Source organism: Trematomus bernacchii, unplaced genomic scaffold (genome assembly GCF_902827165.1).
Source record: "Trematomus bernacchii unplaced genomic scaffold, fTreBer1.1, whole genome shotgun sequence".
Taxonomy (NCBI): Eukaryota; Metazoa; Chordata; class Actinopteri; order Perciformes; family Nototheniidae; genus Trematomus; species Trematomus bernacchii.
The window spans coordinates 21,931,160-21,958,985 of NW_022987564.1; the positions used below are offsets into that span (position 1 = coordinate 21,931,160).

At 40.5% G+C, this 27,826-nt stretch overlaps 1 protein-coding gene across 1 annotated transcript; it reads right to left on the reverse strand.

The window, feature by feature from the left end:
• Positions 1–4,288: 4,288 nt before the first annotated feature.
• atf6b (activating transcription factor 6 beta) lies at positions 4,289–27,826 on the reverse strand. Its single transcript, XM_034125310.1, is given in 18 exon segments — positions 4,289–4,640; positions 4,642–4,768; positions 7,494–7,578; positions 7,806–7,905; positions 8,161–8,228; positions 8,371–8,470; positions 8,580–8,687; positions 10,122–10,328; positions 10,663–10,745; positions 11,705–11,884; positions 12,924–13,093; positions 13,464–13,628; positions 15,484–15,676; positions 16,660–16,739; positions 16,830–16,889; positions 19,099–19,180; positions 20,482–20,561; positions 27,499–27,826. Coding segments are annotated over 18 exon segments (2,127 nt in total). The 5' UTR covers positions 27,572–27,826; the 3' UTR covers positions 4,289–4,474.

Below are 27,826 nucleotides of genomic sequence, written 5' to 3' on the forward strand. Positions count from 1 at the left end.
GTTTATTATATCTTTATCAAATTCAACGCCTCCTACAAACATAAAGGCAGAAATTCCATTGTGTCATTTCATCAGAGGATGGAAATAGAAAGATCATGTATTTACATATTTAAATAAAAAAAACAACATTCTATGTACATGGTTAGCTTTAGTCATGCTGTCACAGATTTAGGAAGCCTGTTTAAAGGTCGGACAGTAAAAAAAGAAACATTAATATCTGGACTCTGATCAGGTCTCTGATTTGAGTTGACTTGGTGAGAAACGTCTTCTTTGAAGAGAATACAAACTCCAGTTTACAAATCATAAAATTATGATTTTAGAGATATCTGATTCAAGGAAACTGCCATCTTTGAGTTCTCCTATTTTATCTTGTGTTTTTATAGGGACTATGCATTAGTTGTTAGTCACTTTCTCCCCTCGTTTCAACAGATACTTAAAGGTGGGGTAGGTCATTTTGGAGAAACCGGCTCGAGATCGCTAGAATTTGAAAATACACAACCGGAAAAAATCTGCCACTTCCTTACAGAGCCCCTCCTCCAACACACACGAACGCCCACATGACCAATGAGGGCACGAGATAAGTTTGTGCACAGATGGAAGGCTGACAGGCAGGTAGGCCATCCAGTTATTTTAGCCGGGCCGGCTCAGATGATTGGTCGTGCTTTTTACAGTACTACGGCTTCCACAGATGACATTTTTTTTTTAACCCACCTTTATTATATGCCCATCTATTTTGATTATTTTGTCACCCTTAAAGTTATTTTTTGAAACAAAAAGCCAAAGATCTGCTGCTGAATGTTTTCTGTTTTTATTTTTGGCTTTATCATCAATTTGACTTTTCAAGAATTGTTTGGAACATTTGTATAAAAAAGAAATGGCAACCGAAATATCCCAATTTACTGGAAAAATAAATAGTGAAAATAACTTGTGGGGAACAGTGACTCAATCATTAGAAAAAGGCATTTTCTCCAAGGTTTGAGACGGTACCAACCAGATGAGACATATCGGCAGGCTTGCCCAAACCATTTGTATTTATCTGTGAAACAAAGATCTTAGTTTCAGAAGAACATGACTCAGCAGTTTCCCACCCACACAGTTCAAAACCAACATTAAACTTCATGCCCCCACCCACTTTTTCCATCTTTGTATTACTTTACAATTATAAAACAAATACATGGAAAAAGTAGAAAAGATACCAAAATCAGACATGCAGGAGGAGCGTGCGAGAGACAACAGACCAACAAAAACAGAAAGCAGAGCGGAAGACAAAGACTGTTAATGTTAGTACAAGTTAAAGTAATAATCCAACATTCTGGGAAATGTTTAGATGAATACCTTACTCGTATATATGCAGTAAATACGGTGGTTAGCTTAGTTTAGCATACAGACTGGGAACAGAGGATAACAGATATAACAGAAAACGATTTTAACAGCTTTGTTTAAACCGTACAAAAATGCAATAGTAAAATAAATTACAATTTTAGAGGAGTTATGTACTGGACTGTATAATACTAGCCTGAATACATTGTGAACTTTTAGCAACATAACAATAAGCACATTTAATTAAAACATACAACTATTATTCGACTGGCTGAATCTTTTTTCTAGTTTCATTAGCCACAACATAAAAAAGGAAAATGAGTAAAAAGTCAATACATTTGCATTTCTTTGATTGTCAAACTTGTTGTTTTATGAGTCACCGTTTTGCTGCATGAGTTAGTGAACTCTCAAAGAGGCACTCCAACTATTTAGTTCCACTTCCTTCAAGCAGAGGGATTTAAAGAGTTATCAGAGTTTTAGTGTGAAGATCTGCCAAAACACTGCATCGTACACTACCCATAATGCAACTCGACAGCATCTTTAGTTAAACCCTCATCCTTTTTGGAAAGCTCACTCCGGATCCACAAAAGATCCTACATTACCCATAATGCAACTAGACAGCATCTTTAGTTAAACCCTCATCCTTTTGGAAAGCTCCCTCCGGATCCACAAAAGATCCTACATTACCCATAATGCAACTAGACAGCATCTTTAGTTAAACCCTCATCCTTTTGGAAAGCTCCCTCCGGATCCACAAAAGATCCTACATTACCCATAATGCAGAGATCTTTACTGTAATTGTTGAAGTGACTCTTTTTATGTGTTTGATGTTTGATAGGAAAAAATATTGAAATGTTTGAAACAAAGAAAATCATAAATATTTGATGTTAAAGACTTTAACAAACGAAAGAAAAACTACATTTGACATTAAACTTGTTTGTCTTGACTCTGCAGTAATGATCTGTCCTTTAGGATGGTTTAAGTATCATTTCTTCAACAAAACTGATCATGTAAAACGTCCTACAAGTTCATTCTGTACAATAAAAAAAATCTGTGAATATCTTTCATAAATATAATGTGTTATCAGGACTGAGTTTATACTATGAGCACAGAGAGGGTGAAGGTGGTTGGTCCACTGGACTGAACACAAGAATACAAAATATAGAATTCAACATCAGTCCGTTTTCCTGTTTTGTTTCCTTTTACTTTTTGTTGTCAAAAGATCAGAACACATTGAAATAAAAAAGATGTATAAAAAGGTGACAAACAAACAATATATCTACAGAGGACCCATTGATATTTACAACTTTTAAATAATCCCCATTCAAAACAACATGTTTCTATAAAAAAACAAACATGAATGAACATCTGACAGCTGTCACATGAAGAGGATCTCAGTGATGAAGAGGGTTAGTGACGTCTGGCATTTGGGTTTATATATATTATAGACTAGATTAGTTTGCATTTCAAATAAGAATGGCACCATTTCAAGATGCTGGATTAGTTACTAGCGGTTCCTGTCGCTGTGTGGCCAAGGACATCCGGACAAGTGTTCCTGGATCACTCTGATGCTGAAGAGCAGCTGAACATGCTAAGATTCTCAGGCAGGTTTAGCAGGTATAACAATCATCTTTTTGTATGAGCCTTAAGCAAATTCATGGATGTAATGATAGAATTAGAATGATCTAAATCTAAAAAATAGTTAAGTTAATGAATTCAGAACTTTTTCCTATGATAAAGTTATCATCGTCATATAACATGTTTTAGCAGATTAACATCAGTGTGCTGTTCCTGAACACACCTTTTTTAGGACTGAAGACTTACAGCCTGATATCTTCCCCAAATAATGTTTTACTGCATTTCCAACTAATTAACAAATGAACCAACTCCTACTACTACTACTACTTTGGCTGGTGTTAAAGCTATAGAAAACTAAATATTGTTTATTTTAAAGTGGGTTACAGATATATTCACAGAACCTTTGACCGACTGTTGGTCAATGATTAACGGGGAAATGTTAAAGATATATTTTATGAAGAAACCCTTACACTTTGTCAGATATCAAGCTCACTGCTTAATAACAAAAACGATATTGGTGGAAAATTATTTTGTCATGATCTTTTGAAATCATAATGAAAATGATGATTGAAGAACTATCAAGCCCTCTAATATTGTGAATCATATCGCATTTGCATTATCATCTACATAACTGCAATTCATTTTTCAAATTCAAGCAGCCCTGATTATGTATATTTGTTTAACTGTATCATATTGCTCTTGTCCTCCAGACTCAGAAGCTGTGTCTTCTCCAGCCGTCATTAAGACCCAGCTTCCTGCCGCAGCTGTCAGGGTGTTTCCTGTTCTACATGAAGTGGTATACCACTCATGGTCACAACACAAATATACATTTTGTATACGCAAACTCCTCATAAAATCTAACTGCACAGTCACTGCTTTGTTAGTTCACTGTTGTATTTCTCTCTCAATGAAATTTGTTGAAAAATATTAAATACATGTTCAATAACTAACTGTGCACCGCCCCCTGTCAGCCAATGACAGGTTGTTTCTGAGCTAAAACAGAAACTGACTTACACCACCACACATACACAGACCCCCCCCACTTCATACAAACTGTACAGTTTCACAATTCATTATTTAAACGCAGGATTGTTTTTAAGTGCGGTGTGCTGCCGGGTTTGCGTCTAACTTTTACAAATATATTTGTATATATATATATATATATATATATATATATTATATATATATTATATATATATATATTTATATATATATTATAGTATATATATATATATATATATATATATATATATATATATATATATATATATATATTAGGAGATGCTCTTTTATAGAGGCTTTTATTTAAGTAGTTAACCCAAAAATCTGAATGCTATCTTTAGTTTAGTGACATTAACGACTCTGTTAATGGTTTTTATACATCAACAGCTTGAATAAAATCATTTATTAGATGTTTTTTTTCTCCAGAAAACTGTATAAAGCTTCTCCAGGAAGAAAATAATTCTGTTAGTTACCTGTCAGAGGGATGATGAAGTTATTTTTTTAAAAGATGTCCGTCTCAAGGCTTGAATATTTCTTTCATCTTCAATTAAATTCTTCTCATCTGTCAGTCTCATCAGACCCCTTCTGATTGGCTGATTAAATATTCGTCCGTCCGCCTGCGGGGGGGTAAAGGTTGCCTGGGAGACGGTGCTGAAGAAGAAGAAGAAGGATGATGGTGGCGCCCTCTGAGTGAGGTGTGGTTGCCGTGGTGATGGTGGTTGTGAGAGGCGGAGGGGGGGGGGCGGAGGCGGGTCGCGGAGAGACCGCGGGACGGCCGAGGACTTGATGGGGACGATGCGGGTGTCCATGACCTCACAGTCCACCTGCATCATCATCTCATAGCCCTGAGAGGAGTTATACAGACTCTCTGGGGGGGGGGGGGGGGGGGGGGGGGGGGGGGGTGGGGGGGGGGGGGAATTGGAAACAGGGGGGAGAAGAAGGGAGGAGCGGGAGGAGTGAGGGGGGAATGATGAAGGAAGAAAGGATAACAGAATTAAACTTAAATCATTATACTTTATTTCAAGCAGTATACAGTATTATTGCATGCCTGAGATAGATTCTCAAATCTGATTGGTTGATTTGGACATGCAGTGGTCTGCACTTTCTCAGTAGCAAACCAATGCAATGGATCCTCTGATCCAGAGCCTATAGGCGCGTTCACACCGGAGTACTTTTACCCCGTACTTTTCCCGTTTAGTTCCGTTAGTACCCCTGATGTCGCGTTCACACCAAAAAGAGTACTTTTACCCCCATTTTCAGTGCCTGCTAGAGAGGTGGTACCAAAAAAGTACCAATTTCTATTGGCTGGGCGAATTGCAAAACCACGCCCCGTAAAACTCCAAAAAGGTTTTGTGAAGCCGCCATTTTATTATCCTCGCATTAGCATTATTAGCATTAGCCCAGCGCAGAAACGCAGAGAGAGTAACTTATGGCAACACAAAAGAAAACATGGAAACAGCAGCTTCTACTGAAGCCAGTCCCCAACTCCTGGGACTTCGGGTGGCAGTATACGCCGTGAAGTTGTTTGCGGCCTGCCAGTAAACCCAAAGCAGAAGAAGACGAAGTGACGTCAGCGGCTCATTTGCGTAATCTTCCCTCAGGGAAAAGTACTCCGGTGTGAACGCGATTGGTACTTATGGCGCATTTCCACTGCAGCGCGGAGCCCCGTTTAAGAGGGCTGTGATGACAGCGGCACGTTTTTTGGTTGCGTTTCCACTTGGCCTAGTACCGGCTAGCGGGTCCTAATTCACAGTTTTTCTGGCCCCATAAAATCGTGGTTCTAAGGTCAGGAACAACCAGGCTGAGTCGGGCTGAGTATGCTAAACTAGAGAGAGAATTGCTGGCAAGGGGGCTACAACTACAACAAGATGGACATATTTGACCATGATTTAATTGTAATACACGTTTCAAAATGATGCCGAAGTAACAACATACTGATACTGGTTAGTAAAAACCATGAATTAATGCTTTGAAAAGTCTGCAGACAGACGGCAGGCGAAAAACCTTTTAAAATGCTTGTTTTCTAAATGGAGATTGGCTAAGCTAACGCAGTATATGCTCCGACCATCCACACTCACAACAACGGCCTATACAGACATAAATAAACCAGCGACTGTATTCACCATGACACAGGCAGTCTGTGGTTTGTACTTGTTTAACTTTTGTCTAGTTTCTGAACAGATATGAGGAGCTGTGAGCTCTGAGTGCTAACAGCTAACGGCTGTGTTGTTTTTGTGGGGATCTCAATGAAGATGACGTCACGGCTCCGCCTACACTGCGTTACTATAGATACTACCCCAGTTCCTAAAACTGTAATGGAAATGCGCCATAAAGTGAGCCAGTCCTAACAAGGCCTAACGAGGCCTAGCCATACCGAGCGAGGCCCTGTAGTGGAAATGCGCCATTAGTGCCCTGGGGTAATAAGTGCCGGGGCACTAACTGTAGAATCTGGTCAATTTAAAGTGGGCTAATGTCAGCAACATCATGGAATACTTTTTGAATATTGCTGTTAATATTTGTGAGCACGATACTTTGGATTCATGATGGCTAAACTGTTCCCAGTAAAGAAAAGAAAAAAGTGCAAGAGAAGGAAACAGGTAAAAAGACAGAGAGCTCGAGGACAGAGAAATCCACAGAAGAAGACAGACAGGAAGTAATCACTAACGGGAACCGCAGAAGAAGACAGACAGGAAGTAAACACTAAAAGGAACCTAAGCCCTTTTTCAATTGTCAAATTTCCACCTCCTCGACTCCTTGGTCCTCCGGTAGTGACCCGGAAATAGATTTCAGCGCGCCATGTTGAAGGACATCTAATTTCTCTAAATGCACATCGAGGGCCGAGGATCGAGCATCGAGGAGGCTCTCTGGAGGAGCTATAACCCAGGATACACTAATGTAGAGGAGAGAGGATAGAGGAGAGAGGATAGAGGATAGAGGGTAGAGGAGAGAGGAGGGAGGAGAGAGGAGAGAGGAGAGAGGATAGAGGAGAGAGGAGAGAGGAGAGAGGAGGCTCTCTGGAGGAGCTATAACCCAGGATACACTAATGTAGAGGAGAGAGGATAGAGGAGAGAGGATAGAGGAGAGAGGAGAGAGGAGAGAGGAGAGAGGATAGAGGAGAGAGGATAGAGGAGAGAGAAGGCTCTCTGGAGGAGCTATAACCCAGGATACACTAATGTAGAGGAGAGAGGATAGAGGAGAGAGGAGAGAGGAGAGAGGATAGAGGAGAGAGGGTAGAGGATAGAGGAGAGAGGGGAGAGGAGAGAGGAGAGAGGGGAGAGAGGAGAGAGGAGAGAGGGAGAGAGGAGAGAGGAGAGGAGAGAGGAGAGAGGATAGAGGAGAGAGGATAGAGGAGAGAGGAGAGAGGATAGAGGAGAGAGAAGGCTCTCTGGAGGAGCTATAACCGAGGATACACTGCTGGATCCTCCAGGGATGTATTTCCGGCAACAGTGATGTTTAAAAGAGTTGTGACGCACGGCTGGACTTATCTCAACCAATGGCAGCTCTGCATAATGCATCCCCCTGGATATAGCCTCTAGTTTGCTATCTTAGAATCCATAATTCTACATTACAGAACAGTTTAAAATCTCACTCACCGTTGACAGACATGGCGGGCATCACCAGAGACATCTTGGGTCTGCTGGTCTTATTGTGGCTGATGGCCGGTAACAGCAGGTGATCCTGTACAGAAACACAGTCTGGTTTAATAAATCATATTCATATATTACCTTTACCTCCTTTTACATTCAATTTAAACGTTATCGTGGTACAGTCATTTTAACACAGACCATCAACTGTGATTCCTTATGCCCAATTCCATATTTGTAATTCATTCAAATCACAAATAGTCAAAAAACTTTCCATAAACATATTCAGTAAAGTTTCATGTGTGGTGTTTGGTGTCATACCCGTCTGAAGGACACGACGTAGAAAGTGTCCTCTCTCCGGTCGATGGCGTCCAGGAAGTCGCTGTAGGTGACCTCCGGACCAGGAAGCACCTGCAGCTGGCTGAAGAGCAGATAACACTCAAATCAATATTTACAATTTCATTTAGTGAAGTCAATCCTTTAAATATGTAATCAAAAAACATTTCACTACATCTTAAAAACCTCAGGGAGATCTTATTTAATGATCAGCTGTAGGTATGCTTTCACTTTTTAAGGAACAACGAGGTCATTTTCAGTTATACAGCACGTTTAGCTACTTTTTCACTGATAAAGTCAGCGTTCTTCCAATATAAACGTGTACATTTGTATAGCGTACCTTTCTATGGAGCGGTGAGCCTGGATGGGCAGATATCTGGAGAAGTTTGTCTTCCTCAGCTGAGCTTTCTGCAACAGCAAAGACAGATAACATGATGAATATGACTATGAACCGGTAAAATACAGATGTCAATCATTCAAAAAGAGCAGAAAGGAAGAACTCTGTGCTATAGAAAGTGATACAAATTGCATTAACAGGAAGGAGACGGACCTGGGCGATCTTGGCCTTCTTGGCTATTTTGGGTTTCCCTCCGGACTTCTTCCTGTCGATCTGGTGCCGTTGGACCCAGCCTCTCAGCTCATCTGCCAGCCTGTAGAAACGTATGGAGAGAGCAAGAAACATAATTAATAAAGGAACAATTGAAAGAAGGAAGGAAGGAAAAGTGAGAAAGGACAGGCTGACAGCAGAGTTGTTCTGACCTGAGCGATTCGGAGCGGTTGAACTGTCTGCAGTCTGACGAGCTGAAGTACCGATCGATGTCCTGCAGCACCAGGTCCTTCATGTCACTGAACACATCACTCAGGTTCCTATACACACAAAGTTGTGTTAATTAGCATATGCAGACAATAGTGGGAAAAATAGGCTTGGCCATTTGGACCCATTATGGGACACACACACACACACACACACACACACACACACACACACACACACACACAACACACACAGGACACACACACACACAACACACACAGCACACACACACACACACAACACACACACACACACACACCACAGCACACACACACACACACACACACACACACACACACGACACACACACACACACACACACACACACACACACACACACACACACACCACAGCACACACACACACACAGCACACACACACACACACACACACACACACACACACACACACACATCACACACACACACACACACACACACACAACACACACACACACACACACACACACACACACACTACACACACACACAACACACCACACACAACACACACACACACACACACACACACACACACACACACACACACACACACACACACACACACACACACACACACACACACACACACACACACACACACACACACACACACACACACACACACACACACACACACACACACACACACACACACACACACACACACACTTTTGAAGGAAAATAATACTTTCAATCCAGCAGAAAAACAATGTGTTTACATGTGAAAGATGTTGGGGAACCTGTCTTGATAGACACTACAAACATGTTTGTCTGCATTTCTTTCTCATGGTTGAAAAACAGATGGTTATCTCTTAACTGCGAGGTCAATGTTTTTCTGTCTTTCTGCTTTCACTCCTCAGTGCAGTAAAATATGTTTGAAAACCAGTTTTTCTACAACAGCGAGGAAAACCTTATATGCAAAAAAGCAGCAACAGTTTTTGCAGTACCAAAAATACCAACAGAGTGAGACATCTTCTCTCTAAAGGATCCTTTCCCTTTAGGACTCATGAAAGTAGAATGTTCAGATTAAATAACAGCTAAAATGTTAGATATTTTTTAATGATATCTGTATGAATTAAGTTCTATCTTATTTTATTTTCAGTGTCATTTAGACTAAATAAAGGTATTGTATCGGACTCTCCGTCTACGGATATTTAATATGGAAGCACTTTGATCAGGTTGATCTTGTTTGGACATTTCTACTTTTGTCTCTTTCAATGTATTGCACATAACAGTTTCTCATTCACTAAAGATAATATACTGTAAGTTAAACCCCCCCTTTACTTTATAAAATATATTTATTCTATTTGATCTATTATTGGACAGGTTTATATAAATATCTTTATTTTATCTTTTTATTGCACACTTACTTTAACTTCTATTGTTCATCAACATATTTTAATTTAATTAATATGTGTTGTATTAATCCTTAAATGGAGCAACTCTCACAAAACAAATAAAGTCTTCTGTTAATCAGATGTTGACCTGAACTGATATGACTCTGGAGCCTCGTCTCCTGCCTCCTCCTCCAGCTCCGTCCCGTCCTCCACTCTGCTCGGAGGGGGGGCCGCCTGCTGCTGATGGGCTTTTTGTTGTTGTTTCTGTTGTTGTTGTTGTTCAAACTCCAGCAGTCTCCGTCCCGTATACGGCACCACCCCGTCCTGTAGACCTGTTAGCTTCCTGTCTGTGATGCTGCGGAGAGAAGAAGTCGGAGAGCTCAAATTACTCTTCGAATTTGAAGATTTCATGAGAGGACGATTGTATTTCAAATCATTTATTTATCTCATTGTACATGTATAATGACATTAAACGATTCTATTCTATTCTATTCTAGCATTGTATAGTTTTTGTTAACTTAGCCACAATTGGCGCGAGAGTATTTTACATGAATCAGTTAACATTCTTTCAAAATGAAGATGCTTCTGGCACGTTTTCAGTCAGTCACTTCTTTGACTACTAAAGTAACTCTTTAGAAGGCCTGAAAAAGCAGTAAGGTGTAAGATGCTAGATAAAGTGTGCAGGATACCTGACGGGTCCGAAGCTGAAGGTCATGAAGAGCAGGACGGCCATCACACACACGGCTCGCTTGTTGCTCGCTGAGTCACTGCCCTGAAAAACACATGTTGCATGTAAACAACTACTGAATATTCACATAGTTATTTTTTATTTAAAAAATATAATCACCCATTTCTTGTGGGAAATGTGGTATAAGCAGTGAGATAGGTTAGAGGATGGTGAGGTTAAACCTGATAAATGTTTTTTAACATTATACTGTCCTTTGATAATGTGAAGACAATACTGGAATTTCAATTTAAAAAGGGAACAGAAGGCCATCATTTCAGCCCTGTTTTTTTAACCCTTTTCCACAAAGGTGGATCGGGTCCCCAATTTGAAACCAGTTTTTCATGTTTCCACTGCAGCCAGGCCGGCCCTCGGCTCAAACTCTGGTTACACTAGAGCACCGAAAACAGAGAACCACATTTTCTGGAGGCTGGGGGGGGATTATCATGAACAACAACAGCTCAAGAAGAAAGTTGTTGAAGAATTATAAGTGCCGAGATCAAAAAGCAGCCAAGTAGCATTCTAATAGCCACACCAACCTGGAAAAGAATATACATTTGGCTAAATTGTGTTTGCAATCTCAATCTGGCTTCGTAACAGAAGAGCAACATGTGTCTAAGACACGAGTGGATCTGAATAGTCTGCCATAGTTGTTGTTGTTGTTGTTGTCATAAACAGTGATGTCATGATGTGGCTTCTCTCAGGCTCTTGTAGGTGGTCTGAGTGACTGCTTGGTTTACACTCTCACCAGAAACCTTAGAGAATCTTTACTTCTGCTGTTCTCTTTCCTTTTGGTATCAGCCTGTTAAGGTTTGTGGATGTAAACAAGATATGAACGTAAAGGCCTGTAAACACCTTCATTTCCACATACAAATATTTCTTCTGAACTGTAGCCTTTGTCATGACTACTACTACTAACCTACAATAACTACTTTCACCTAGAGTGTGGAAATGACATGGCGCTGTAATTGAGTTTTGCCGCGGTTATTCTCCCTCTTCTCCCTCACCTCCTTCCCGGCCAGCCTCTCCCTCAGCGCCTGGTTCTCTCTGCGCAGACGCTCGTTCTCCTGCTGGGCCTCCCTCAGCTGAGCCTCCAGGGTCTGCAGATACTCCTTCTTCTTCTTCCTCGACTGGCACGCAGACTCCCGGTTCTTTATCATCCTCTGCTGCCGCTTCAGCACCTTCATCTGCAGCAGGAGGAGGAGGAGGAGGAGGAGGCGGAGGAGGCGGATTAGGAAGACATGGGCAAACAGGGGGAGAAGGAAAAATATAAATAAGAAAAAGGAGGAAGGAACGGAAATAGCTCAGAGGAGGGAAAGGTTTTAAGAAAAGGAGGAGGAGGGAGGAAGAAGGGATAAGGAGGAGGAAGTGAAAGAAAGGAGGAGGGATGTTGAAATAGAGGAAGAAAAGGGCAGAAGGACAAAAAGGAGGGAAAAAGGAACGAGAGGAACACAAATAGAGGAAAGGTTTAACACCCTGAGGTCACTAAGTCAACATATATCACAGTTAATGTGAGAGGTGTCAGGTGAAACCCTCAGGGCTTCAGTGGGATGTTACTAAACGTTCTACACTGTACATACCACTGTGTTCTCTTTAAATCTCATACCTGACACACACAAAAAAGATCCCATCTCTTACATGTTGCTTTAGCTCACTCCTCAGGGAAAGCAGGTAAGATAGAATAATAATTATAATACATTTTATTTAAGGCGCCTTTCGTTTCAGGAAATGAGGTTAATATTCAAAGAAAACCAAAAGGTGTGTCTTGAGAAACCAGGTCAACTCATTTTAAGCTATGCTTTGCAATTTGTATTTTGTTTTCAACATTCCAGTGCGTTTTCTGCATTTTCTAGCTCAACTAGGCAATCTGCATACCTCTAGCTACCCAAACCATTGAACTTAGAAACCGTTCAGCTCTTTCAGGATAATCAAACTTTACTTGTAAATTGTATGCTTTCTAAAATATGTTTTACAATGTCACTCAATGGAGCAATCTTCAAATTCTCTCAATTAAAATGCTACTGCTTATGTATACTTTCATTTCAAATGTGAACACGCAACATATGTGTGTGTGTGTGTGTGTGTGTGTGTGTGTGTGTGTGTGTGTGTGTGTGTGTGTACAAATATGGTTCACACATTTTGGAATAATAATAATAAAAAAAATAAGCTCACTTGACTACAGGCAGGTTTCTTGTTGAGATTCAATGAAATATCCAGACAACTCACATCGATATCCATGCAGTTGTTGCCAGGTAACGTTGTCGTTGCCGGAACGATGGGTTTGCTGCAGGGCAGGGCTGTGGGGCTGGGGCAGTGCTGCGGGATGCCGGGGGACAAAGGCTCCATTTTGACGATGGCCGGGGTGGAACCGAGGCAGACAGACTGAGACAAGACGACTGGAGGAGGGAAGAGGGGGGGGGGGGATTTGAGCATCTGAGATTTGTTTGAAGGGAAGTTATTCAGTGTTGCTCAGTAAAACCCAAGCTCTGCTACGTGCCTCCATAACGCAAAGCATTCATCTGTCTGCACTAGTTATCAATACAATAAACAGAATTTCATTTTATTGTATAATATTTCATTTGACATTCTGTTCTTGTGTATCTTATTCTATTTACATGTATATAGACTCCTGCATTTACTTGGTCACTTTCCAAAACATTCTGCATCATTTAGCTTAATGTATTTATTTTTCTGACATGTATATAGTTTACTTCATCTTCATTACTTGCTTTCAAATGAATTTGAATAAAACACAAAGACCGTTACCAGGTCTGTTCTGGTCCATGGAGGGGAGGCCGTGCAGGATGAGGGCCTTGGGGGCTGCGGGGGTCTGGGTGACGGGGAGGCTGGAAACACACACCGGTCTGGGCTGGATGAGAGGTTTGGTGCTCAGGATGGAGCTGGCCTTTAACGTGGCTGGACCCGGCAGAACTTGAGGAGACAGAAAAAAATACCCCTTAAAACAAACGCGATCTCGCTAAGCGGTCCTACGACGCTGGTTATAAACTCGGTAACTCAAGCCAGGGTTTCTCTGTCCGGCTGAGTGCACGTTCACATGAAAGGGGCGGGGTTAGCAACATTTGACCAATCACAAACATGGACAAGCGTACTGACAGCGCAGCGTCATACTTCCTGAATGAAAAGTAAACTATAATATTAGACAAATATGAAGAAGTTAAACTTTAAATATCCATGACTTAAACACTTTATCCAGGATCAAAGCCACATAGTTGCACCTGCAAGGTGAATACAGCTGGTAAAAGAAAAAGCGTTTGAATGCGTACATTAACAGTTTTATGATATCACTGCCCCGTCTAAGACACGAGTGGATCTGACTTTAATTACATTTGACTTGAGTGTTTCGTCAACTTAAAGGGGACCTATCATGCAAAATGCACTTTTGTACGTCTTTTATACATGAACATGTGTCCCCGGTGTTCCAGGGAACTCACCAAGTGTCAGAAAACACAACCCTCTCTATTTTCCTCCATACCCAAATCTCTAAAAAAGGGGCTGCAACGGATCTGATAAAAACTGATCCAGATTTGAACACTGTCCTGACGTCAGTAAAGTGGCGCTACGGCTATTGGGCCAACTCTCCACCTATCAGGGGAATGTGGGGTTGGGCCACGGCCGGCCATTGCCGCTCGAAAGCGCTGGAGACGCTGTAGTACATATGCCAGGCCTGTAAGTTGCGCTGTAGTCTGCCACAAAAGCAGCGAAGAAGACTTCCCGCGCATGGTTACCATGGTTCCCCTTCTGTTTATTCTCCGCTGTGGCTTTTTTTCTCCCTCCCCGAGGCAAGCGTTTGCTCCCGCTGCTTTAATTCAATGCAATCCCTCCCCGTCGAGGCAAGCACTGTAATTCTCTCCGGTTAGTCCACCAGCAGATGACAAACACCCACCTCTCCGCCTCTTCCAAGGAACGAGGGGACCGTGCGGCAGAGTTTCAGTTTCAGTTTCTTTCGCCGGTCAAGATGTCCGTTAAAGTTTAAATCTTCCGGACAAAATTAGAAAAGTGCCGGCCAACGGTCTTCTTTGTTATTTATTGAGCTTTAAAACAAATGAATAACGACTCTATAGGCCTATAATAATATAATAAAACACGGAGGACGGAGATCTATTTTTCTCCCCCTCTTGACTTGATCAGAGCAGCTCCCCTCTCCTGCAGGGGGGCGTGGTCAGCTGCAGCTCACAGAATCAGCCCCGTTCAAAAACAGTGCTGGAGAACAGCAAATAGAGCGAAATGAGGCATGGCTAAAATGCATGATCTGTTTGGTATTTTGAAAACAGAAACGTATAAATATACCTTATATAGGTATGGCCCTACAATATATCATTTAAATATAGCATGATAGGTGTCCTTTAATGTGTTGCTTAAAATAATACTTCTGCATACAGTATGTGACACTGTAAGTGTTGCACGGACAGATACGGCTCGAGAAGCTGACTCAGATAAGGAAATATATGATACATGATGTAATATGATATGAATGATAATGGGACACACATCGACGTCTGCACTCACAGTGCCGTGGACTGTACGTACAGTTGTGGCAGATATTTAAGTAAGCTTTCTTAACGCTAATGTTATAATAGTCAGATTGCTGTGAAGATGGGAGGTGATATTCTACTAATTTTCACGTTCACACAGTCAGTTGATTTTTGCCGGCCGTCTTTCCTGCAACGGCAGTTTTTCTGTATTTCCTTTATCCTGTAATATGACCTCAGGCCTCTGAACTACAACTCCCAGAGAAAAACAAACACATGTTGGTGTGTGGCGCTACCTGAGGCCTGCGTCTGAATCCCACAGAGGACTGCTGGGATCTGTGCTGCTAACGGCGCCTGTAGCTGTGCCTGTAGCTGGGCCTTTGGTTTAGCTGAAGTTGCCACGGTGACCTCCAAGGACCCCAGCGGAGGGGACAACACGTCTCCGTACATGTAGGGAGGAGTGGGGGGGTTTTCCCCTTTAACTGTGATCTGGAAGAGAAGACGCAGTCAGATATGTATACATGTAAAATGACTTATAATAATCTGTACTACGACACCTGATTTATGCTGCTGCAAACATAATGTCTTATGTTTAATTATATTACATAAAGAACATTTCTAAATGTTGGTATTGTAGCAGGGTTTTTTTTCAGACCCTTGTATTAGAGACATTATTTATATGTCCATATTCATCTATTTATATTTTCATATATATTTCCAAATGTCCTCAGTTAATGCAAGCTTGAACATTTCAGCATGTTAACTTCCTTTTAAAATGTTTTCTTTCTCCAGCTTTTTCACATTTGGAAAGCTTTAAAGGTGGGGTAGGTAAGTTTGAGAAACCGGCTCGAGATACACTTTTTGTTATATTCCATGGAATGCTCTTAACATCCCGATAGCAATGAATATCTTAAGTGCTTTGACAAAAAATGTCATCTGTGGAAGCTGTAGTACTGTAAAAAGCACGACCAATCATTTTAGCCGGCCCGGCTAAAATAACTGGATGGCCTACCTGCCTGTCAGCCTTCCATCGGGGCACAAACTTATCTCGTGCCCTCATTGGTCATGTGCGCGTTCGTGTGTGTTGGAGGAGGGGCTCTATAAGGAAGTGGCAGATTTTCTCCGGTTGTGTATTTTCAAATTCTAGCGATCTCGAGCCGGTTTCTCAAACTTACCTACCCTACCTTTAAGACTTTTAGTCTTAAAGCTTTCCAATTATAGGAAGACTTTTAATGTGAAAAGACATGTTTTTTGTTTTTATGGTAGCTTAATATCCATCAAGAGAGCAACAGAGGAGAACATACTGGGTTGATTTAATCACAGTTGTAGCTCTTCTGTGATTTGTCACTTTGAGTCGTTTTTTCCTTTTCCATGTTTTAGAGAGAGCAAAACACATTCACTAATCAATGTTTATGATGATAAACGAGACAAATGCTTATACAACTCATCAAAAGTAATTACTTAACACACACCTGAGGGTCTGGGGACGCTACAGAGCATTCAGAACTGAATGAGGATGCAGGAGAGGGAGGCTCTGCCTTCACCTGGAACACTGGACACAACCAAACACATTAACTAATGAAATACTGACAATTTGAGCAAATCTGTTTTTGTTAAATTGATCAGAACTCAGAAAACTTACACATTTCCACAGGTAACGGCTTAGTGATGGTCATTTCACTTTTTATCACAGGAGCCTCCCCTTCAGAGAAGAATGACACGAGTATGTTAAGACAAAGAGAGAGGATTTCAAACTGCCAAACCAAGGCTCAAATGTGAGCTTGTAAGGCTTACTTAAAATAATAATAATACATCTGCAAACTGATTCAAAAGACATAACAGTAGGAGAAGCAGTCTACAATAAAATATAGATGATAAAGATGAATGTTTAAGTTGGAGTGTTTGTAAGGAATGGGACCTTTTGTTCAGGGAAACAATTCCACCAAAAATGTCCCACCAAAATCTGTGGTACTGCAAAAATATAAAATAAGTTCCTCATCTAACAAAGAGTTGATGACAGCAACAGTCTGACTTTCAGCTGTATCCCTTTCTGATGGGGAAAAAACAATACATATAATACAACATTATTTATGGCTATGATATGCTTGGAAAAAAGCTTACAGAGATATAAGAGTTGGTTATCATTGTGCTGTTCTTTCAGTTGAAACATAACTGAATGATTATATTTACACAAAGAATAATGAGAGTTTATGACAAGCTTTACGAGTCACCGATTAAAAACGGAAAGAAGAAGCAACTTATGGGGCATTTCCACCATGGCGCGGAGCGCGGTTTAAGCGTGCCGTGTCGTGCCGGGCCCGTTTTTGGTTGCGCTTCCACTAGGCCTAGTTCCGGCCCGGGGGTACTTTTTCACCTCTTTTCTGGCCCGACAAAATCGTGGTTCTATCGGGGCCAACAAACAGGGCTGAGTATGCTAAACTAGAGAGAGAATTGCTGGCAAGGGGGCTACAACTACAACAAGATGAACATATTTGACCGTGATTTAATTGTAATACACGTTTCAAAATGATGCCGAAGTAACAACATACTGATACCGGTTAGTAAAAACCATGAATTAATGCTTTGTCAAGTCTGCAGACAGACGGCAGGCGAAAAACCTTTTAAAATGCGTGTTTTCTAAATGGAGATTGGCTAAGCTAACGCAGTATATGCTCCGACCGTCCACACTCACAACAACGGCCTATACAGACATAAATAAAGCAGCGACTGTATTCACCATGACACAGGCAGTCTGTGGTTTGTACTTGTTTAACTTTTGTCTAGTTTCTGAACATATATAAGGAGCTGTGAGCTCTAAGTGCTAACAGCTGTTTTGTTTTTCTGGGGTTCTCATTGAAGATGACGTCACGGCTCCGCCTACACTGCGTTACTATAGTAACTACCCCAGTTCCTAAACGGTAATGGAAGCGCAGCATGAAGTGAGCCGGCCCTAACAAGGCCCAACGCGGCCTAGCAGTACCGAGCGAGGCCGAGGCCGACCGTGTGGTGGAAATGAGGCATTAATGTCTTTTAAAGGATGTTTTTTTTCCTTTTTAAAAGATGAGTCTTGCGATGGTATTCAACATGTTATAGTTAGTTATTCATATAGTCAACGAAACCTATGTTTCGACCTAAACTACGCATCACCACAGCTAAGCTAAAGGACGCTAATGTTGAGTGTGATGATGCATAATAGTCTTATTTAGTCATATGTTGGCAACCGCTGTTTTTATGACACACAGAAGCTACATTCAGTGGAGCAATTACTGACATCCTAAAAGAAAGCATGACATCTCTTAAGCTTGCATATTAACCACAGACCTTATTTCAGGCAACTAACCAAAAAAACATTTGTGGAAACCAAAAGTCTTACATTTTCCGGTTATACTCATGCCTGTACCACTCTATACACAATAGATCATCGCTGCTGAACAAAGTCCTGAACAAAAGCCGATTGAGCCTCTTTGTTTGAGTGAAGGTAGCTTAAATAAAAACAAAATATTATATATTATATCCTGAGGTGATTTTTAAAGAATGTCTTAAGTAGAAACCAATTGGCTTGGAACGGATTGACAAAGACAGGAAGTAATACAGCATTGAGAAATGGACCCACAGTGTTGGTTTTGGTCTTTTCACAGGATTTGATGTCAAGAAAAATACAGAATAGCGCAGCATAATCCTCTGTTTCCTTATTTAATCCTGATATATCCAGGTACAAAGATAGTTTATATATAAAAACGGTATTATTACAGAACTGCTGTTGCTTTTAATCTTATTAAATGTTTTTCCACCTTCACCGCCGCGTCAGCAGTGAGGATGAAGCAGCTCCTGTTTAATGGACTTGAAAGCAAAACACTGACGCAGCTGGTTTCATGTTTCCACTGAAGGCCTGTGATAGGGCGGTCTGTTACCTGTGAGAAGGTTTTCGTCAAGGTGTTGCCATGGCGACGTGGGGTTGTCAGGATCGAGGGTGAACACAAGGTTATTGTCAAACTGTGAGAGGGAGAGGAAGGAGGGAGTCAGGTGGACGATTTTGCAAAACAACCGCTGGCTCTCTGTGTGTGTGTGTGTGTGTGTGTGTGTGTGTGTGTGTGTGTGTGTGTGTGTGTGTGTGTGTGTGTGTGTGTGTGACACAGTTAGCCTGATTATCCTTTGACCCGTCATCTGAACTAACTGGGGGGTTTAACTGCAGCGTTTATGCTGCTGCCAACAAAATGTAAATGAGAGACGCCAATATTCCAAATTACAGAGTTAAAGAAATAATTCACGTCTCTACTTAAGTATTTCAATTTCACGATACTTTATACTTCTAATACACTAGATTTCAGAGGCTAATATTGTGATTCTTAAGTCACTACATTTATGGACTAGTTAGGAGTTGCTTTAATATAAAAACGTATATCACCTGATGTAGTATACTACTAATATAGTATAAGGCAATAACTGCTGTTACACAATAAAGATATGGAATATTCATGCTGCTTTGATACTCAATGCTTACATTTCATAAATTAATTGTTCATAGAGGCCCCATTATGCCTTTTGTTTTTGTTCCTTTCCTGGCGTTTTATATAGGTTTTTGTGCATGGAAATGGTCTTCAATTGGTCTGCAGATATCAAAGCTCCCTCCAGCTGGAGCTTCTATTGGCTAAAGCTCAATCACATTGTACATGCTAAGGGTGGGACATCTCTTGTAATTCCTTTTTTCCCTACATCATTTTGAATAGCTACAAGTTGCTGTTACTCAAATGTAATTTAGTAAACTACTAATTAAGTAAAAAATATAAAATACTGAGATGTGACTAGAAGTGTAGGCCAATTGTTGCAGAAAGGATCAAGCTTTGATTTATTGCCAAGCAATGACTGCTGTTACAGTAAAGATGTTAAGGATGCATGCTGCAGTGACACTTTTAAAGCAAGTTGTTCCTTTGGTTTTACGTAAAAAAAAAAGTTTCACTTAGGCTTACATTTGAGAAGATGTTTCAAAGAACTTATATACTGTAGGAGTATGCAAGCAAAGGTAGTGTATACGAGTGTTTCTTTATGTGGCTGCATGCAGTTGGAAGGGCTTCAACATAATCTCATTTACAAAAGAGGGGCCCATACACTATCAAATAATGCTGAACCCGAGAAAAAATAGTTTCAACTTTCCAAAAGCAACGTTGAAATGTTTCATTTGTGCCACTGAATGACTGGAGTTTTTGTACAGGAGGCCGAGCATCGGTTTCTCTCTCAGTCCGGGGCAGAAACCAGAGCTCTCAACAGTATCACTTTCTTTTTGTCTCCGTACGTACCGCCGGCTCGTGTTTCACCCCTCTGCTGAAGTCAGCGTCCTCGCCCTCCTCCATGCTCTCACACTGGTACAGACAGGCATCTGAAGAGGGAAACACAGAAAGAAAATACAAAGTTATTATTATTCAATATTTTACTATGCAATAATAAAAAGCCAGCTAACATTTTAAATGATATCTAATGTAGAATGTGTCCCAGAGAGTTCATTAGTCTTAGTTGTAATTTCTTTCTTCGTTCACTTTCCACACAACACATCTTTAACGTCAAACACCACCAAACAGAGAGGGCCGGTCGCTATGGCAATGATGATGATGGAAGCAGTGGCCGGTAGCACCTTTGAATTGTGCAACTTCTTTTCAGTGAAGCACGTATGGCATACGACACAGATAGACCTATCATCAGATAACATCGGAGAAGGAAGCATGGTGATTGGGCGGACCAAAGAAGATTAGTGATTAAGGCCCAGTTCCAAACCACAGCTGAAGGAGGCTCCCTTCTTGCAGGTGGGGGGTGTTAATACAGCAGAAAGCTTTGGGACAAACTCTCCTCTCTCCAGGAAACGCCTCAACTTTCAAATCAGCATCTCTTGGACAAAAGATAACTCACATTTTTTTTAATGGCCTTTCTTTTTAGTAAAAAAAGGTTTTAGTTCTAAAAACGTATGTTTATGAGGTGCTTGGTTTATGCACCAGTCCCTGTAAATATATAAAGCTTTACAATCAAATGCACACGTTACCGTTTCCTAGACACGGGTATATGATCCTAAGTAATAACATAAAAAGTAACCATGAAGTTGTTAACATCGGTATGAGAATATTAAATATCTATCTTGTTGTGCAGTTTATCAGTGATTGTTTGCACGGAACTATTTGTACACAGTGTGTTTCATGACGGTCACACACAGCGTTGAGTCGGTCAGGTAGAGCAGCAGGTGAAGTCAGGTGATGCAGACTCTCTTGATAACCCACTCCCACTCCACACTTGTTGGATTGGAACAGCCCTTAATGTGGTGGACCCTCTATGCGAACGGTGTAGGGGTCATGTTGAGGGACAATGTTCTCCTGATCTGAAATGTTGTAATGTTTAAGATGCCTGCCATAGTCTCTGCCAAGACGAATTCATCATTGATTTTGTTTGTTTTGTTTTTCTCATCAAGAATGCACCAGTTCTGCTTTTTTACTGTTCTTTTTTTCGCGATATTTTTTTAATGTGCAGCCTGATGGACTACTAAGCTACAACTGCATTCCATTGAGCAAGCCTGTGTTACAGGATGACAATGTTGTTTGGATCCTTGAGGAAGTGTGTGAGTATTCATAAAACACAGTGACAGTCAGGAGGCGAGGTCGCCTTATATACGGTGGGCTTGCGCACGCACTCAGGTAGGTCCGCCCCGAGGGGCTGGCTACGTTTAAAGATATCTCAGTAGGTGAACGCTCGTATAGTAAGGTCAAGGGGTAGTACCCATAAAGTCCAGTAGAGGACGGAGCCTGTGTAAGATATAACCAGTTTGCCTACAACCAGAATAAACCCACAAACCGAGAGGAAAAAGTTCCACAAGGGTGAATTGCCTGGTTAATTTGTTAACGTATTATATGGCATAAAAATTACAGATAAAAAAATGTTGGTATTTCTAAGCAGCATATGGTAAAGAGGATTTCACTATGACCCTGTCTGACTCTAGTCCTGCTTTGCCTTATTTGATGATGCAGAGAATAAAAAACGTGTGTGGACTTTGACACTGAAACAAACAGGGAGGCCCTTATTGAACCACATCCTGTCCAAGAGAGCAGGTGTGAATCGCTGGTGTAGCAGCAAATATTTGCTCTGTACTCCAGATATCACATATTCAAATGTCATAACACTGCAGCAACTAATGTACTGCCACACTTTGGAATGTTATTCATGTTTGGTTTCTTCAACATCAAAACAACAACATGTACCTATTCTTTTCAAAAAAGGAGTTAGTAGTGAAGTCATTTTATGTGTACTTCACTTGAGTATTTCCAATTTGTAAGATACTTGATCTCAGAGGGTAATATTGTACTAAACTACATTTATTTAACAACATTTTTGCATATTAAGATTGATATTACACAAACAAAATATAATCATATGCAAGCGTTCCAGCAGTAAAGTAAAGTAAATAAAATTAGCTCCACCTTAACCAACTGCACCATTCAATATTTATAATCAAATTATCTCAGATATTATTCTGTATTTGGCCATCATGTAATGAAATAAAACAGATGCTAGCAGAGTCTTCTAAAAAGGTAATAAATCTGTCCATCAATTTGTCAGGTCATAACATCTGTTGATAATTAATGAAATGATACAGCCTTTTTCTTTTAAGGACCCATTTGAAAAGAAGTGCAACCTGTTTAATGCTTTCTTCTTTCTCCCAAATACCCTCAGTGATTTTTTTTGCCGTCAATATCCATTGTGTTTTAGCCTCCATCTGTACCATCTCTATTGCAGCTGCATTGACCCACTTCTCTCACGGGAATCATTCAAGTTTCATCTAATCTCCTCTAAGAACAACAGAAGAGTTAAACAGACAGAAGACCTGGTCAATCTTAATGTTTGCCGGCCAAATTTAGTAACAAAATGTTACAGCAGCTGGTGGTTATTTTTCCCTGCTGCGTGTCTCTGATTGGTTTGCACAAAACAACAATTACATTGTATTCGAGAGATATATAGATATGTGGAAAGATGGATACTATAGGGCTCCCAGGAAGTCACTCTTAACACAGCCTGAGTAACGTATATGCAAATAAGTCGGCATTATCATGTATCTTCTTTTATGTACTCCGACTACACCAAAAGCCATTTACTACTATGTTTAATACACACTCTCACCTTACCACACTTGCTTTACTGTCCATACTATATACTAAACTATATACCACTAATGATTATACACAGTTTTCACATCATGCCTCCATACTGTCAACGTATGAGCATTACTTTTATACAGTTTCCTGCATTTAAGGTTCGGTAATATATCAGTATTATAAATATTATGATATGAGACTAAATCTTGTCTTAGAGTTTAAAGATAAAGATGTTGCTGTTCAAAAAGCTTCCACATTACAGAAATGTTATGTAATTTCCTGAATTCAACAGGCCTTTGCATTATTTTCCTTGACCCACTGTAAATCCACATTACCTTTTTTTTAAATTATCGTGTAAATATTTTGTGAAAGCGAAATTTGTCAACCTTAAAATAACAATGTTATTCAGGTATTTGGTCAAACATAATGTTTTTTCTCCATATTGCTCGTTCCTACTTGCACTGCACTATGTGCATACTTTGAATCCATACACACTGTTAATATTGCTCACACATTGTGTTGTGTATTACTATCCTTATTTTGATCCTACATTTTATTTTGAATATATTTCTTACTCTTGCTCTGCACTTCATAGTTTGTTGCACTCCTGACTAGATGCTGAACTGCATACAATGTTGAGGTACTTTACCTGAGTGTCTTCACTGTATGCTCCTTTATCCTTTACTCTACATTTTGGAAGCCAATATTATACTTTTTACTCCGCTAGAATTATTTAACACATTTTAGTTGCTAGTTTTTTTTTTTTAATGTAGATCATTAGCTAATACCACATATTAATACAATATTAAATAATCATTGAAATATAACTATAGGTTATGATATCCAGCAGCAGTATATACATTCCTTCAAATGAGATCTATGTGCCATCTGTGATAAACACACTAACACACCATAATCAAGTAATGTAATATGATTCTGAAATGGGCACTTAAGCATAATAGCCGCGTTCACACCGGAGTACTTTCACCGTACTTTTCGCGTTTTAGTTCCGTGAGTACCCCTTATGTCGCGTTCACACCAAAAATCGTACTTAATCTCGGGTACTTTTACCCCCATTTTTAGAGCCAGCTCAGAGAGCGTACTTTTCTGTGGGTGAAAAGTGCTCCAAAAGTTCCCCAGTGCTGATTGGCTGGGCGAATTGCAAACCACGCCCGTACAACTCTGAAAATGTTGTGTGGAGACGCTTTTTCCTCGCTACAAAAACACAACGCTCCGTGCGTTGTGTTTGTTTTTGAAAGCAGTTATGGCAAGCATCAAGAAATGATGAGGAGGTGTCGGCGCTTCTGGAGATCTACGCCGAGGAGGCGACCCAGGGAATGCACTGAAGCCAGTTCAGTAGCTTTCACTCGACCTGGGAATTGTGCACAGCCGGCTAAATATAAAGAAACTCAGGACTACAAACAGCGGATTCAGTGGCCAACGATGACTACCACGATGAAGGTAAAATCAACTACATGCACTGGGGTTTTAATCTGCACAATAATGGTCTCAGATGTACTTTTATTTGCTCAGTAGATCAAGCTAGCCATGCTAGCCATAATAGGCTAACACCGGCCCCGGCTAGCTACATCTAGCTAGCTAGATATTCTCCGCTGTATGAAAACGTTTTGACTTGTGAATAACTGTGCAGTGTTTCTGTAATTTGCTTCACTAACTCATGGCACTAATCGTCTGTTTCAGGCGAGGATGGACAACTCTCGGGATTGGAAACAAGTGAGCTTTGCATTCTAGATCACAGCGCTTTGTCGTCCTCCTTACCAGCAACCAAACGCAAAGGTACACACACTGTAACTTTGTCTTGAAAGAACGTTACGCATCGAACTGATGTTCACAATCATGTTTATTTCATAATATTCATCATATTTTATGTTTAACTTGCCTCATAAAATAAAAAAAAGGGAGATTTCAGTGCTTTTTTTACATGTAGACCACATTAGACCAGGTCCTGATCTAAAACCACTATACCTAGACTCATCAAATCTGGACTGGATTATCCCAGAGAGTCAAAAGATTCTTTATAACACAGTTTCAGATTTGTGAAACCTTAATTCTATTTGTGAAAATACAAAAAACACATTCCTAGTATGTTGTAAAACTACATGGCGACTAAACTTGTATATTGTATATTGCTTATTTTCCCCTCTTAGGAAAGCGGACACGGGATGCGAATTTCTTTGACACCGCCCAGGCGTTGGAGGACCGGCGTGCCGTGGTGAATGAGTCGCTGCGTGGAGATCAGATGGTGCTGTTCACCAAGGCCCAGGAAACGGAGGACAAGATGCTCACCTCGATGGAGCGCCAGGCAGCAGATGGAGCGCCAGCAGCACCAGGATGAAGTGTGGGCGCTGCGCCATGAGGAAGCGTCGGCGCAGCGGCAGGATGAGCGACAAACTGCATTTAATAACAGTTTATTTGGTATAGTTTTTGTAAATACTGACACACGACACACAACGTTGCACTAAGGTGTGCATGCTGCTGGGAATATCCCTACACCTGGGACAGTTTATTTTATATTGTTATTACTGTTATGACTTTATTTTATATATAATGTTTACTGACATGTACAACTGACACTTTATTTACATTTAAAATTGTTCTATTTAATGTTATGTCTTGAGAGTGCAATAAAGAAAACCGACATGGCGATTAAGCTTATTTCTCCTGACACTTTATCTTTTGTGACCTGTGTAGCATCCTATACATCACATGTAAGTGATTATTCTGATACCATCATGTTTCATCGGTTATAAACTGGCAAAGCTTTATTTGTCATTTATTTATCATCAATGTTGCAACCTTGTGGGGGAATGGCAGGGGCACATACACAAATATGACAATTTATATAATTTTAAATATTATTTGACCTAAACTTTTAATTCCCCCCATTTCACACAACACAACATGGAGTGCACTATGGGCCAAAACTAACATGTATGTTTGCATAGTGTTTATGGCAGACGGATGCAGTGGGTCTCAGGAAGATATATAATAAAGGTGGGTTTGCTGCTGAGACTCCCTACAGCTGGGAGTTTATTTTATATTGTTATTATATAGTACAACTGACACTTTATTTTATATTGACAATGTTTACTGACATGTACAACTGACACTTTAGTTACATTTAAAATATTTCTATTTAATGTTATGTCTTGAGAGTGCAATAAAGAAAACCGACATGGCGATTAAACAGATCCTGTATCAGTTTTTCTTCTTCTCTTGTTTTGTAGCGGGTTGCAAACAACTTTAAGGTGCTTACCGCCACCTACTGTACTTGTAATCTTCCCTCAGGGAAAAGTACTCCGGTGTGAACGCGATCTGTACTAAGTACCCTGGGGTTAAAAGCGCCAGGGCTCTTAGTGCCGGAACTAAGTACAGGAAAGTACTTGGTGTGAACGCGGCTAATAAGTACTTTTACTTTTGGTACTTTAAGTATGTTTTAATGCCAATACGTTTGTACTGTTATTTAAGTACGTTATTAGTATTACTTTAGTAAAACATCTGAGTACTTCTTCCACCAGTGGTTGTCTCAGTGCGTTTGTACTGTGCAATGATAATAAAGTTGAATCTAATCTAATATGTTAACATGATGGACATACAGTGTCAGGTCCATACCCTGTTGTTCATGTTTAAACAGGTAATAACCTGCTAAAACCTCATTCAGCTTGGTGTAATCTTTTAAGTACATTCAGTTTGGCGGATTTATTTTAGCATGCTTCTCAAACGAACCACTTAGAAGCCATATTCCCATGCTTGTGTAATGACTGAGTTTAACCAAGCAACACAAGACGAGAAACGGTGGTTCTTGCAGAGTTAAAGGAAGAGAACAGACCCGAAGGAACAAGTGCTTCTATAAATGTGTGATCTCGTTTCCACACACCGTGTTAGAGACAAACAGGCATATCCGGGTCTGCTGACGGAGGAAGCACACATACACACTGCAACCGCGTGCTACGGGCATCTTGGGCATAGTTTCACACATTATTTATTAAATAACACCCTTATTTTTCACAATGGAGATTTTCCATGGGGGAGGGGGGTTCGCAGTTTATACTCCCCGGCTACGGAGCACTACTGTGGGGCATCCACACACGCCCGTTATCACACCCGTCTTTGTATCGTTTGAACACACGTGTATTTACATTATAAATGCATTAAACGTTAACTCACCCCAGTCTTCGCTTGTCAGGAGGTTATCAGCGAAGAAACGACTGTCCAAATCAGAAAGTAAATCCGTACTCATAGCCACAAAGGCGGTGTGTTTGGAGAGCAGGGGGCTGCAGTCAGATAGCGACGTGATAACAGCTAGCTTAACAAACACTGATACGAAACGGCGGCTAAATTTAGCATTAAGCTACCTGGGTCAAATTGAGGCTGTATATCATGTATAATTCAAATGCCTGGCGTGTTTCTTCCGTTAGAAAAGTGGTATATTTATTTATCCAGAGGATAAATCGGTTCTTCTTCCCTTAGCTTCGCATATGACAGACAAGGAAAT